At 36.5% G+C, this 15,435-nt stretch overlaps 2 protein-coding genes across 2 annotated transcripts; both read left to right on the top strand.

Moving 5' to 3' along the window:
* The first annotated feature begins 791 nt into the window (after positions 1-791).
* Positions 792-1,760, top strand: LOC122705051. The gene has a single exon (XM_043920261.1). It carries the CDS (start codon positions 825-827, stop codon positions 1,758-1,760), a length of 936 nt encoding a protein of 311 aa, XP_043776196.1. The 5' UTR covers positions 792-824.
* Positions 1,761-13,878: 12,118 nt separating this feature from the next.
* Positions 13,879-14,840, top strand: LOC122705042 (olfactory receptor 8G1-like). Its single transcript, XM_043920254.1, has one exon. The coding sequence runs from the start codon at positions 13,905-13,907 to the stop codon at positions 14,838-14,840; it is 936 nt and encodes a 311-aa protein (XP_043776189.1). The 5' UTR covers positions 13,879-13,904.
* The last annotated feature ends 595 nt before the right edge of the window (positions 14,841-15,435 follow it).

The raw sequence follows: 15,435 nt of genomic DNA, 5'->3' as shown, positions 1-15,435 counted from the left end.
ATTTATCATAGCTATTCTACAGAGATTAATCTATCCCTGGAGTAAAGAATGTTAAGGAAGATGATCCAAGACTTTCATTTTTAATTATATGTTTACATTTTAACTCTCATTATTTTTATAAATGTTGTAATCTCTCTAGGTGACTCTGATGATCAACCATATTGGGGAATCCTGAATTAACAGACCATCTTTGTGTTCAGATATGTTCTTTTACATCTGATTGTAAAGTGACCAGCCCATAGAACTCCATCTTACCCACGAGCATATCATGAGAGCCAGTGCCACTTGACTATGTGAAGTGATGATGTTATTATATCATTTCATGTTCATAAACTAAAATCTTGGCCTTGATGTAAAATTCTTCTGACTTAAAATAGGTTGGAATCCAGAAATTTGGAGGAAAGAAGAATGCTCAAATAATAGTAGAAATGTTTATTTTGACTGCCTTTAAAAGTCCAGACATCAGTGTTTCTCTTAAACTTTATGAAATATCTTAATTATAAGATTGTTGAAGTCTATAATTTCTATTCTAGTTCAACAAGAATCATAGTTTGTCCTAGAATGACAATAGATGCTAAAGAAATCCCCACATTATGCATGTCCTCTGATGACCATTAAAGAATTATCTCAGCAGGATTACTCTCTGCCTCACACACATGCACATGCATATGTTCATAAGTCTCTCTCTCTCTCTCTCTTTCTCTCTCTCTCTCTCTCTCTCTCTCTCTCTCTCTCTCTCTCACACACACACACACACACACACACACCAACACAAAAGTACACTCATTTCCTTACTTTTAAATTTAGAACCTGCTGAGAAGAAAATGGACCCCGGAAATCACTCCTCAGTGACTGAGTTCATCCTCGCTGGGATCACAGAGAAACCAGAGCTCCAGATTCCCCTTCTGGTCTTCTTCCTAGGAATCTATGTGGTCACGGTGGTGGGGAACCTGGGCATGATCACACTGATAGGGCTCAGTTCTCACCTGCACACCCCCATGTACTATTTCCTCACCAATTTGTCCTTTATTGATTTCTGTCAGTCCACTGTCATTACCCCCAAAATGCTAGTGAACTTTGTGACAGAGAAGAATATCATCTCCTACCCTGAATGTATGACTCAGCTCTATTTCTTTATTGTTTTTGTTCTTGCAGAATGTTATATGTTGGCTGTAATGGCATATGACCGCTATGTTGCCATCTGTAACCCCTTGCTTTACAATGTCGTCATGTCTTATTATAACTGCTTCCATCTCACAGTGCCAGTTTATCTTTTGTGCATCTTTGAATCTGCAATCCATACAGGCTTTTTGTTGAGACTTTATTTCTGCAAGGCCAATGTGATCAATCATTATTTTTGTGATCTCTTCCCACTCTTGGAGCTATCCTGTTCTAGCATCTCCATGAATGAATTACTGGCTCTAGTCTTTAGTGCTTTTAATGTCCTGATTCCTGTTTTAATAATCCTTGCTTCCTACATCTTCATCCTCTCTAGCATCCTTCAAATCCACTCCACTAAAGGCAGGTCCAAAGCCTTCAGCACCTGCAGCTCCCATATCTCAGCTGTTGCTGTTTTCTATGGATCTGTAGCATTTATGTACCTGCAGCCATCATCAGTCAGCTCCATGGACCAAGGGAAAGTGTCCTCTGTGTTTTATACCTGCATTGTACCCATGCTAAACCCTCTGATCTATAGTCTGCGCAATAAAGATGTCAAATTTGCTCTGAAGAAAATTCTGGACAGTAGAAAATGTAGATGAATAGATTCAAGGCCATAGTGTCATATCAGAAATATCCTTTTTTTGCTGAGATATGCAATGCTTTAGTTTTGTTGTTCAAATTTTTGGAAATTCAGAATCATTTTCTCTTATAATACCTTTCCCAAATTCTCTCTGGGCCACTTCCATTGAACCTGTGTTACAGTGACTATGTATGGAGAAATAACAAGAATAAAGTAAAAGATTCTTAAGAATTAAAGAAGTTCCAGTTTGATTTAAAAAAATACAAACAATTATGATGATCATCATAAAATAATAACATACATGATTGAGATGGTATAAAATATCAAGTACAAAGCCCAGTACTTGAAAGTAGATAATGCCATTTAATATTTACAGTTTTCTCTCAGGGCAAGCCCTAGTATTATTTTATTTTAAAATCTGAATAAACTGACATTTAGTTTCAGTAAATGTCCAAGTTCCCAAACATAATAAATGACAAGAGTCTAGAATGTCTGGCTCCAGGATCCGTGATTTGACTCAAAGTGATATATTGGCCCCAAGTAATCATGGGTAAGTCTAAGGTCTTCCCAGTAATTTTCTTCTGCACTTTAATCTACAGTTCCTTATAAAACTGTGTCATTTTCTTCTCTCTCTCCAATCTTAGTATCACTTTTGTTTCATTTGATATAATGAAAATAATCAAAATATTTCAAATCTGTCCTAATCAAAGGAAAAAGAAATCAGTTGGAGAGTTACTGCAGAATCTTATGATAGAAACTCACTAAAAAGACTCAAATTTTCATGCTCAACACCAACAATTTTTATAAAAGCAGCCCAACACATTTTTATCTCTATACAAGTAATGCTGTATTATTTATGGAAAAACTACTCATAGGAGCCAAAAAAGCCATAATTTACAAATAATTGCCATTCCACATCAGTTTTATCTCAGAAACATTTCTTCTTTCCCCTTATATGATTCCTTATTTGCTTCTGGGCATTTTACTACCTGGTTACTATAAATTCGGGTCTTCCCTGGTGCCTCAGTGGCAAAGAATCTGCCTGCCAATGCAGGACAAGTGAGTCTGATCTCTGGGTCAGGAAGATCCCTTGGAGAAATAAATGGCAATCCACTCCAATATTCTAACCTGGGAAATTCCATGGACATAGGAGCCTGGTGGACTATAGACTATGGGTGTCAAAAAGGAGTCAGACATGACTCAGAGACTAAACAACAGCAACTATAAATTCTCATGAAATTCTAAACACTCAACTGTCTTCTGTCTCTTCTCAGTTCAAAATATTTACTCATTAATAACAGGTCAATGTTCTTTGGAAAGTGTTTAACCTTATTCACCTGTAGTGTCTGCTTATGGAACAAAAACTTTTATAACATAATATTATTTACCACCCTTGTATCCCATTATCCATTAATTAATTGAGGTCAGACATTCATTTTCCAAGTTCTCTCATTATTTGACTTAATTTTAATCAGTATTTTAAAAGAACATAAATGGCTACAATTAAAACTCCTATCCTTCCAATTAAAATTAATTTTAAAAAAAAAACCTATCTCAGACATGATTCCTACTCTGCTATATATGTATTCTAGAATATATACGTGTGTATACACACACACACACACACACACACATATATATATATATATATTCACATACATATATATATATATATATTCCTTCAGCTTGTGCAATCTTGATTCCATAAGCTGGAAGCACAAACTTAAGAACTGATGCTTTTGAACTGCTGTGTTGGAGATGACTTAAGAGTCCTCTGGACTGCAAGGAGATCAAACCAGTCAATCCTAAAGGAAATCAACCCTGAGTATTCACTGGGAGGACTGATGCTGAAACTGAAGCTCCAGTAATTTGGCCCCCTGATGCGAAGAGTTGACCTATTAGAAAAGACCCTGAAGCTGGGAAAGATTGAAGCCAGGAGGAGAAGGGGACTACAGAGGATGAGGTGGTTGGATGGCATCACCAATTCAGTGCACATGAGTTTGAGCAAGCTCTGAGAGATGTGGAAGGACAGGGAAGCCTGGTGTGCTGCAGTCCATAGGGTCAGAAAGAGTTGGACATGACTGAGCAACTGAACAACAACAATATATATATTCATCTAAGTCAGAGCATATAGCTATTAGAACTGAAAGAAAGGAGTCTATGGGTATCTTAACACTTTTCAGGATGTACAGTAACAGAAAAAATATCTGTTTTTACTTTTTGTTTACATCTTTTCTGTGTCTGACTTTTTGTTGTTGTTGTTGTTGTTCAGTTACTCAGTCATGTCCGACTCTTTGTGACCTCAGGAACTGGAGCACGCCAGGCTTCCCTGTCCTTCACCATCTCCCGGAGCTTGCTCAAACTCATGTCCACTGAGTCAGTGATGCCATCCAACCATCTCGTCTTCTGTTGTCCCCTCCTTTTTCTCATATGTTCAATCTTTCCCAGCATCAGGGTCTTTTCCAATGGGTCAGCTCTTCACATCAGGTGGCCAAAGTATTGGAGCTTCAGCTTCAGCATCAATCCTTCTAATGAATATTTGGGATTGATTTCCTTTACGATTAACTGGTTTGATCTCCTTGCAGTCCAAAGGACTCTCAAGAGTCTTCTCCAACAACACAGTTCAAAAGTATCAATTCTTTGGCACTCAGCCCCTATGGTCCAGCTCTCACATCCATACATGACTACAGGAAAAGCCAAAGCTTTGACTAGACAGATCTTTGTCAGCAAAGTAATGTCTCTGCTTTTTAATATGCTCTCTAGGTGGGTCACAACTTTTCTTCCAAGGAGTAAATGTCTTTTAAATTTGTGGCTACAGGCATCATCTGCAGTGATTTTGGCATCTACTGTTTCCATTTCTTCCCATCTATTTGTCATGAGGTGATGGGACTATGGACGGAAGTTCATGACATTGTACGAGAGACAGGGATCAAGACCATCCCCATGGAAAAGAAATGCAAAAAAGCAAAATGGCTGTGTGTGGAGGCCTTACAAATAGTTGTGAAAAGAAGAGAAGTGAAAAGCAAAGGAAAAAAGGAAAGATATTCCCATTTGAATGCAGAGTTCCAAAGAATAACAAGGAGACATAAGAAAGCCTTCCTCAGTGATCAGTGCAAAGAAATAAAGGAAAACAACAGAATGGGAAAGACTAGAGATCTCTTGAAGAAAATTAGAGATACCAAGGGAACATTTCAACCAAAGATGGGTTTGATAAAGGACAGAAATGGTATGGACCTAACAGAAGCAGAAGATATTAAGAAGAGGTGGCAAGAATACACAGAACTGTACAAAAAAAGATCTTCATGACCCAGATAATCATGATGGTGTGATCACTCACCTAGAGCCAGATATCCTGGAATGTGAAGTCAAGTGGGCCTTAGAAAACATCACGATGAACAAAGCTAGTGGAGGTGGTGGAATACCAATTGAGCCATTTCAAATCCTGAAATATGATGCTGTGAAAGTGCTGCACGCAATATGCCAGCAAATTTAGAAAACTCAGCTGTGGCCACAGGACTGGAAAAGTCACTTTTCACTCCAATCCCAAAGAAAGGCTATCCCTAAGAATGCTCAAACTACTGTACAATTGCACTCATCTCACCCACTAGTAAAGTAATGCTCAAAATTCTCCAAGCCAGGCTTCAGCAGTACATGAACCGTGAACTTCCAGATGTTCAAGCTGGTTTTAGAAAAGGCAGAGGAACCAGAGCTCAAATTGCCAACATCAGCTGGATCATCAAAAAAGCAAGAGAGTTCCATAAAAATATCTATTTCTGCTTTATTGACTATGCCAATGCCTTTGTCTGTGTGGATCACATTAAACTGTGGAAAATTCTGAAAGAGATGGGAATACCAGACCACCTGACCTGCCTCTTGAGAAGCATATATGCAGGTCAGGAAGCAACAGTTAGAACTGGACATGGAACAACAGACTGATTCCAAATAGGAAAAGGAGTATGTCAAGGCTGTATATTGTCACCCTGCTTATTTAACTTATCTACAGAGTACATCATGTGAAACACTGGGCTGGAAGAAGCACAAATTGGAATCAAGATTGCCAGGAGAAATATCAATAACCTCAGATATGCAGATGACACTACACTTATGGCACAAAGTGAAGAACTAAAGAGCCTCTTGATGAAAGTCAAAGAGGACAGTGAAAAATTTGGCTTGAAGTTCAACATTCCGAAAACTAAGGTCATGGCATCTGGTCCCATCACCTCATGGGAAATAGATGGGGGAACAGTGGAAACAGTGGCTGACTTTTTTGGGGGGTCTCCAAAATCACTGCAAATGGTGATTGCAGCCATGGAATTAAAAGATGCTTACTCTTTGGAAGGAAAGTTATGACCAAACTAGATAGCATATTAAAAAAACAGAGACATTACTTTGCCAACAAAGGTCTGTCTAGGTCAAGGCTATGGTTTTTCCAGTAGTCTTGTATGGATGTGAGAGTTGGACTGTGAAGAAAGCTGAGCACCGAAGAATTGATACTTTTGAACTGTGGTGTTGGAGAAAATTCTTGAGAGTCCCTTGGACTGCAAGGAGATCCAACCAGTCCATCCTTAAGGAGATCAGTCCTGCCTGTTCATTGGAAGGACTGATGCTGAAGCTGAAACTCCAATACTTTGGCCACCTCATGCCAAGAGTTGACTCATTGGAAAAGACCCTGATGCTGGGAGGGATTGGGGGCGGGAGGAGAAGGGGACGACAGAGGATGAGATGGCTGGATAGCATTACCGACTGGATGGGCATGAGTTTGAGTAAACTCCGGGAGTTGGTGATGGACAGGGAGGCCTGGCATGCTGCGATTCATGAGGTCGCAGGGAGTCAGACACGACTGAACGACTGAACTGAACTGAACTGATGGGACCAGATGCCATGATCTTAGTTTTTTGAAAGTTGAGTTTTAAGTCAGCTTTTCACTCTCCTCTTTCACTTTCATCAAGAGGCTCTTTAGTTCCTCTTCTCTTTCTGCCATAAAGGTGGTGTCATCTGCATATCTGAGATTATTGATATTTCTCCCAGCAACCTTGGCTCCACCTTGTGCTTCATTCAGCCAGGCATTTTGCATGATGTACTCTGCATGTAAGTTAAATAAGCAGGGTGACAATATACAGCCTTGACCTTTACAAAACTCCAAAATCTCTTTCTCACTTTTTTCATTTGGCACAGTGAAGTAACTGTAAACCATTGCCTGCTCACCTATAAGGTGGCATTCCAGACACACATATTGCCCTTCAAACAGCCCAGAATCCTGCAGCCACAGCAAATCCAATGCTAAAGAAACCTTTTAATTGGGGGCACTTTGCTTGAATCTGAAAGAACTCTAGGGAAGTTATTCAAAACAAGAGATCTTCTACCCTTCATTTTTCTAAGAAGTCCATAGACGAGCAGTGACAAGATCTGAGAGATTTTCTTTAAAATGCATAATATCAAGCCATTTATGAGACTTACTGTCACAAACTGCTTTTGATCAAGATTCTTAGGTTATTCCTGTGCACATTAAAGTTTAGAAGTTTTCAAAAAATACTGATATCTTATGTTATACTCTTTTTTTTATGTTATACTCTTAAAATTTTGACTTTATTGACATGGGGTATATCCTGGGTATTGAAATAATAATAAAATAAACTCCCTTGTTAACTTGAAATGAGTTTCCAAAATTGAGAAACACTAATGCATGAAAATGTAAACTGATAATAATAATTGAACTGATATATTTAACTACATTTTATAGTATTTCTCCTCTCCTGAATGCCCAATTTACTTTGATTCAGTTAAACCTTATATTATTTCCCATTTTCTTATTTTGGAACAAAAAATGAAAATACACAAGAAAATGCAAAAATAGAAGGAATAAGAAACAAAGGTGCCTAATAAAATGTTTCTTTATATATAGCAACTAGAATTTTTAATAGTGAGGACCTCAAAAAACCAAGTATAACATAAATATTCTGAGTTCTTACCTGAAAACTTTAAATCCAATTATATACAGGTTTGACTTTTGAATCAATATTTATATTTGCTATTAACAATTAAATGAATTAAATGCATTTTTATACAAGCTTAATTAATTTACTTCATTATTTTAAAATCTATTGTCCTATTACCATTAAGACAACTTGTCAGGAGGTTTTCCAGGTGGTGCTAGTGGTAACGAACCAGCCTGCTAATACAGGAGATATATGAGATGCAGGTTCAATCCCTGGGTCTGGAAGATCTCCTGGAAAGGGCATGGCAATCCACTCCAGTATTCTTGCCTGAAGAATCCCAGGGACATAGAAGCCTGGCAGGCTATTGTCTGTGGAATTTCAAAAGAGTCAGACACGACTGAAGTGACTTAGCATGCATGCTTGCAACTTGTCAAGATGAGCCATGATCCTCTAAAACCTTTTATTCACAGAGTGAACTGGGAACCAGTAGCATTGGCAAGGAGTTTGTAAGAGATGCAGAATCTCAAAATCTCAAATACTCCTCAGAACCGCTGGATGAGGATCTACATTTTAAAAAGCTCCCCAGCTGATCCTGTCTAGAAATCTTTATCACTAACTGATGAGTTCAGGATTGACAAACAATCCCTGTTGAAGGAAAAAATTAGACAACTGGGATCATGTCAACGGCAATTGCTTCTTTTCTCAAGAGCTTGTCTCCTGAGAAATGGAAATCCTTGGAGAGTATTTGACTCCATGCTATTTAGGTTGCCTGGCATAGCTAAATCCAGGACACACCTTCATAGCACAATGATCACAACTACTCAGGGGAGAACTGAGAAAGGTGCAGATGTTTGCTACCTTGAAGCTAAAAACACACACTGAAGACTTAGAATTGGAGATGCTGACCTGTGATGCAGATCAGCTTCAAAAGTGACTCTGAGACCAAAGTTGTCCCTGCCCCCTCAGCACTAAAGATAGCAGAATGCTGGATACCTATTACTCCCAACACTCACACTAGTACTATTCTTCCCTAAGAGCACGTTTCCAACGAGATTTGGCATTATAGTTTCCAGAAGAAAAAAGGTGTGTTGATTTTACATTTTCTTTTTGAGACTTTAACTATGAAAGTAATAACCATTGGCATTTAGGCAAATATTCCACAATATAGTCATTCACATAATTATCAATTTATTCATAGCATATTTTTAACTTGTTATGATGTGCCAGATGTGGGCTGTTTACTGACCAGAGGAGAACAAGTCTGATTTGTTCATCATCTGATTTATACAGCAAATGCAGTCTGAAAACATGCTATTTAGAAATGGATGATTTGTTGAGCATGTAGTAAGAAAGTCTAATCAATTTCAAGGAATTTGAGGTTTTATGATGATATTAATTGTAAATGAGATTAGAAAAGAAAAAAAAATATTTAGCAGACAATAGAGATAATGGGATTGTAAGACTATTTTTTTTCATGTGAAATAATGAAAACATGAGTAAATAAAAGTCTAGATAGGTTGAGAGAATTTACTTATTCTAGAAAAAGAAAATTTTCTGAATTTGAATATAAGTTTCTGAAACTGAAAGGAACTCGATAAAAATTGAGTCTGGAAAGTGGAAAGAGGTGGTGTAGATATTCATACTTTGTCTTAAAAGCCATGAATAAAATCCTTTCCCTAATGTCCCTGAGTGGTTCATTATCTGATTTATTGTTGAGTGTATTCAATGATCAAGAACTGCCATTTCTAAGAACCCCAATTTTTAGAACATTTTCCCTTATATCTAGTGAAGGGTATATTCTTTGATCTTTCTTTTTAAATTAATTAATTAATTAATTTTACTTTACAATATTGTATTGGTTTTGCCTCCATACATAAAATGTCTTTCTTCTGTTTAGATCCCCTTGAGAAGTTGTTGCTTAGTTGATAAGTCCTGTCCAACTCTTTGTGGCCCCATGACTGCAGCATGCCAGGCTTCCCTGTCTTTCACTATCTCTTGGAGCTTACTCAAATTCATGTCCACTGAGTCAGTGCTGCTATCTAACCATCTCATCCTCTGCCACCCCCTTCTCCTTTTGTTTTCAACCTTTCCCAGCATCGGGGTCTTTTCCAATGAGCTGGCTCTTCTTAACAGGTGGCCAAACTACTGGAGTTTTGGCTTCAGCATCGGTCCTTCCAATGAATATTCAGAGTTGATTTTCTTTAGGATGTATCTCCCTTGAGCTATATCTGCTAAGATAGACAGATAGACAGATAGATAGATCTGTTAAGTATCCCATTACCCTCACATACTTTCTAAGTTCTTCACAGGTTTTATTTGCCTTTTATCTTGTCAATGTCTCTCCTTAAAAAGAATTTCTATAACTCCAAACTCCAGATATAATTTAAGTGTAGCACAGTGCTTCCTAACCTAATTGCACACATAGAAAAGGGTAATATTGTGTGAAGTGGCAGGTTAGGGATCAGGCTGCATATGGCCAGTGGTGACCAACTTAGCACATGAGGAAGTAGGTTCATCCCCACTTCCAGATATGTTAAGAACCCAAGACCTTTGAACCCATATGATGATTTGTGGCTTTGTAGTTCCATGGAACTAGTGTTGGAAAGCTATATTATTAGGTTACTACTGATCATACTGTAGATATTGTGTTTCTACAAGTGTAATCTGAAACTAATTTATTAACCAGCCACTTACTTTGTGGGTTTTATTAAGTTAATAATGAATTGACCCCTTATTCTTTTCAGGTGAATTGCACCCAAAGCTATAACCAGTATACAAAGAATTGGGTTTTTTAAAATCTAAATTTTAAACATAACAACTCTGCTTGCTAAATTTCAGTTTATTTGTTTTAAGTGTTTTCAGTGTCTCTATTCATGTTTCCAGTTATTGTCCTTCCTCAGGGTCTAGGTTTTGGGAACTTCAGCAGTTTTGTTGACCACAGAGTGTGCGCTACACTGGAGGGGACTGGCGATCTTCAAGCTCAAGCTTCACTGAGAAAAGAAAAATTTCACAGACAAGAGTTTGAGCCCCAACTGCACTTTTCTACCTTGACTCCTTCCTATCCCCTTTAAAATTCAAATATTGAAAGGCCAGTAAAAAGTATTTTGTCATTTTTAATGTTTAGTGATCTCATCTCATATTTTGACAAAAGACTTAACCCTACTTAAGTGGCCAGCTACTTAATTGGCATTGCTATACATATCCAATTCTTAATTTTTCTACTATATCTAATCTATCTATATACAATAGGGAAATCTCTATCTTTAATTGATTCTTATGTAAGTAGGATTTAATAACTTGTTTCAAAAGAAATATAATATTCAGACTCTCAGAGGTAGATCCTACGGACGTTGTGTCAGGACTAATAAATAACAGAAGACATTTTGAAATAAAAATTCCAAACTATTCAGTTTCCTAGCTCTGAATCCATTAGGAGATTTATGCAAATTTGCATGCCCGTCTGAGTTTTCACTCCAGTTTTTGCATATTATGCTACTTTATGATGAATATTAGGCCACCTTAATATCATCTTTAATTTTATGATATTAGTAACTATGTCTTTGTAGCTTTCATACTCTAGAATAGACCTTGCTGTGTGGTAAAATGCTGTCTCATGAATTTTTGCTAAATTATTGAGAAGAGAAAGAAGGAAGCGAAGAAGGATAAAAGGGAGGAAAGGGAAGAAGGGAGGAAAAGAAATGAGAAGACAAAGGAAAAAAATAGGAGAGAAAAAACAGAATGTTTCAAATTCTCCACCTAAAGCATGCTGCTACACTGACTTTATGTCTTCCAATTCAGTAGTTCCCAAACCTGGCTATCATCAGAATTACATTGGCAGTTTTATTGGCTTGCTTGTTTTAAATTACTTTATTAAAAGTTCAGATCTTTTCAAATCCTCAAAGATTCTGAATCCCTAATTCTGATGTTAGGTTAGGAAATGTATAATAAATATTTCTCCAGATGAGTTGAGCGAATTTGGAGAGCTGATGAATAAAAACTTTTGAGAACATTTTTAAAGATAAAGAAGAAACTAAGAAAAGATATTTTTTAGTATAAGTATCAAATATTAGAGTAAAATGTAGGCAGTGGTACTGCTTATGCAATAAAATGGAATTTCAATAAAATGTTGAAGGTTGTTAACTCTGAAAGTACCAAGAGTTTGTGAATTATTTTGACCTGTAAAGGTAACCTTTAGGAGAAGAAATAGATGCAAAAATTGTTTATCAGTGATCTTCTGCAAATATTAATATCCCAGAGCAAAAGAGTATAAGGACAATGATTCAGGAAATTTTATTCTTAATTATAGTCATGTTTACATTTTTGCAGTCAGTATTTTTGCAGATACTTTAAGTTCTCTAGGTGACTCTGATGATCAAACCATATTGGGGAATCCTTGAATTAACAGGCACTCTGTGTTCAGATATGTTCGTCAATATCTGACTGAAAAGTGACCAGCCCACAAAACTCCATCTTACCCACAATAACATCATGAGAGCCAGTGACACTTGGCTGTGTGAAGTGAAGTGAAGTTGAGTCTCTATCATGTTCACATCGAGAAACTAAAATATTGTCCTCACTGTAAAATTCCTCTGACTTGAGATAGCTTGAAATCTAGAAAGAGAGTTATTTTCTGATGGTATATGTATATTTTAAATGAACCCAGATACAAGGAGGAAGGGATATAGGAATGAAAGCCAGACATGAACATGTTAGACATGCAGTTGTTTCTCATTATGGTTTAGGTTAGTTTTAATTTCTCTGGTGAATAAGAATTTCAGTATCTTTTTTTTTTTTTTTTTGAATTTCAGTATCTTTTTATATTCTTGTTATTATTTCATCTTCATCTGTGATATATTTGTTCACATAGGTTTCTTATTTTTAACTTGTTTGACTGTCTTCATGTTATTGTCTTTTCAATATTATTTTTCATACTCTTAATAACAGTCCATAGTGCTTTTAATATTCTAATAATGTATTTTGAGAAATAGTTTTTAATTTTAACAAAAAGAATTTATCAATATTGTTTGGTTAGTATGTGTGTGTGTTCTTTCTAACAAATTCTTAGACTAGTCCAATACGTTATATATTCTTTAGTGTTTTCTCACAAAGTTTAACAGTTTAGTCTTTATGCCTAGATTTAAGATTCACTTCAATTTTTTTATTTAGCTGTGAGGTAGAACAATTTAGATTTTTTCTTTTTAATTTGTATTCAAGTAGAAATTTTGCAATTTTATTTCAATCCATATGTGATTATAATCTACTTACTGCTTAACAGAATAGGAGACTGCATTTCTGATTCTATATCCCCTAATTTTATGACAGTTTTAATACCCTTTTAGTTAATGAAAGATGAAAAAGAAAATGTTTAACCATTATAAGTGCTCTTTCTGTATTTTGAAGTGTGTAATTATCTTCTATTTTCCAAATAATAGCATAGTATAACAACAATAAAAACAGTTATTGTTATTATTACCATTTTCAGATTGCCAATCTTTTCTAATTAGACAATGAGATTATTTTACTATTCAAAGATTATCAAGTAGTAATTGATGAGTCAGTAGATGAATGCAGACACTTGCACTTTAACTCACAAGCACAATTCATATATCTTTTCTTAAAGCATTTAGTCCACAAACATGCCAACAGTGCACAGTGAATGTTGTTTGTGCTGTTTTATTTTAAAAATCACATTAAAAATTGAAGATTTTTACATAGAAACCCTGTTTTATAATTATCAGAAAAAATAATTACAAAATCTGTTTTGATGTGTCTCTTTTCTCCTCTGACAGAAATTAAATTCTAGTTAATAAAAGGTTCTGCACTCACATGAGATTTTTCTCACTCCAGGTTGATGCTTAACCAGCTTCTGTCATTTTTAATAGGTCCTGTAAGAGTTCAATTTGCAAACCTCAGTTGGAAAAAAAGTACTTAAAACAGATGAATGTTTGAATTAAGGAATAGCCATTCAAATAGGTAAAATGATCACTATTATGGCTGAAAAATCTGTAAGTGAAATAGCTTAATACATTTTCTGTCAAACTGTAAAAACATTTTATTAAGAAAATGTTATTTAGAAAATTTATCCAGAATTTAAACTTTCCACAGAAACCAAGGAAATATTCAAACAGTTAACCGTCTGTGTGAGGTAACTTTAATAAACAAGGCATAAAAAAGACACATCTTCAAAACTGTCCCTTTCTCTCTCCTTCAGAAACTTCCTAGATAAAATGGCAAAAGGAAATCACTCCTCAGTGACTGAGTTTATCCTCGGTGGACTAACAGAACAGTCACAGCTCCAGCTGCCCCTGTTCCTCCTCTTCCTAGGGATCTATGTGGTCACGGTGGTGGGGAACCTAGGCATGATCACACTGATTGGGCTCAGTTCTCACCTGCACACCCCCATGTACCATTTCCTCAGTAGCTTGTCCTTCATTGACCTCTGTCATTCCACTGTCATTACCCCCAAAATGCTGGTGAACTTTGTGACAGAGAAGAACCTCATCTCCTACCCTGAATGCATAACTCAGCTTTACTTCTTTCTCCTTTTTGCTGCCTCTGAGTGTTACATGTTGGCTGCAATGGCATATGACCGCTATGTTGCCATCTGTAGCCCCTTGCTCTATAATTCCATCATGTCACATCAGGCCTGTTCCTCCCTCATTTTGGGGGTGTATACGATGGGACTGGTATGTGCATTCTCTCACACAGGCTGCATGCTTACGGTTCATTTCTGCAAATTAGATGTGATCAACCATTATTTCTGTGATCTTCTGCCCCTCCTAAAGCTCTCCTGCTCTAGCACCTATGTCAACGAACTACTGGTTCTATGCTTTGGTGCACTTAACATCTTTGCCCCCATCCTGACCATCCTCAGCTCCTACATCTTCATCATCTCCAGCATCCTCCACATTCGTTCCACGGAGGGCAGGTCCAAAGCCTTCAGCACATGCAGCTCCCACATCTCAGCTGTTGCTATTTTCTATGGATCTGAAGCATTCATGTACCTGCAGCCATCATCTGTGAGCTCCATGGACCAAGGGAAAGTGTCCTCTGTGTTTTATACTATTGTTGTGCCATTGCTGAATCCCCTGATCTACAGCCTCAGGAATAAAGATGTCAATGTTGCCCTGAAGAAAATGCTTAAGAGAAGAATATTTTTGTGACCAGACATGAAATGAGCATGATATTTTAGATCACTCATTGCTCATTACATTGTATGAATGTATGGTTCTCTTACATCAAAATCCCTACCAAAGATTAATATCTGAGCTAAGAACCCCTTCATGCTTTGTAACACTGATAAAACCTGTATGCCTCCTACAATGCCATTTATTGTTTTAGGTGTGTACTTGCTTGCTTACTGTCCAAAATGTACTATCTACTGTAATGTTCATGAAGGTTATCCCCATGCATGTATTTCACTGCAGTATATGCAGGACCTAAGATAGTTCCAAGCATTAGAAAGACATTGATAATTTTTTATTTACTTTTTAAAAATATTTATGGGAAGCCATATATATATTATAATACCAATATCCATTACTTTCTCTAATAGCTATATATGACTTTCAAAAGTTAGAATTAGTTAAATTTATGTTTGAAGAGTTCTTCAAAGATCTGTAATAAAACTGATGATATCCTAAATTACTTCTATACAAAAATTTGAAGCATGAACTTGAGTAACTTCAGTATCAAACCCCAATACAGGTAAGATAACTTGTGAACACCTGATTTTTTAAGTCATTAAATAAAGTCAAC

This window comes from Cervus elaphus, chromosome 2 (assembly GCF_910594005.1).
Source record: "Cervus elaphus chromosome 2, mCerEla1.1, whole genome shotgun sequence".
In the NCBI taxonomy this organism is placed as follows: Eukaryota; Metazoa; Chordata; class Mammalia; order Artiodactyla; family Cervidae; genus Cervus; species Cervus elaphus.
Note: the sequence above shows the minus strand (reverse complement) of the source record. Positions and strands in the feature narration are given on the sequence as shown.

What these genes read in the sequence shown, in the direction of transcription:
- LOC122705051 (XM_043920261.1), top strand. Translation starts at nt 825, where the DNA reads ATGGACCCCGGAAATCACTCCTCAGTGACTGAGTTCATCCTCGCTGGG.
- LOC122705042 (XM_043920254.1), top strand. Translation starts at nt 13,905, where the DNA reads ATGGCAAAAGGAAATCACTCCTCAGTGACTGAGTTTATCCTCGGTGGA.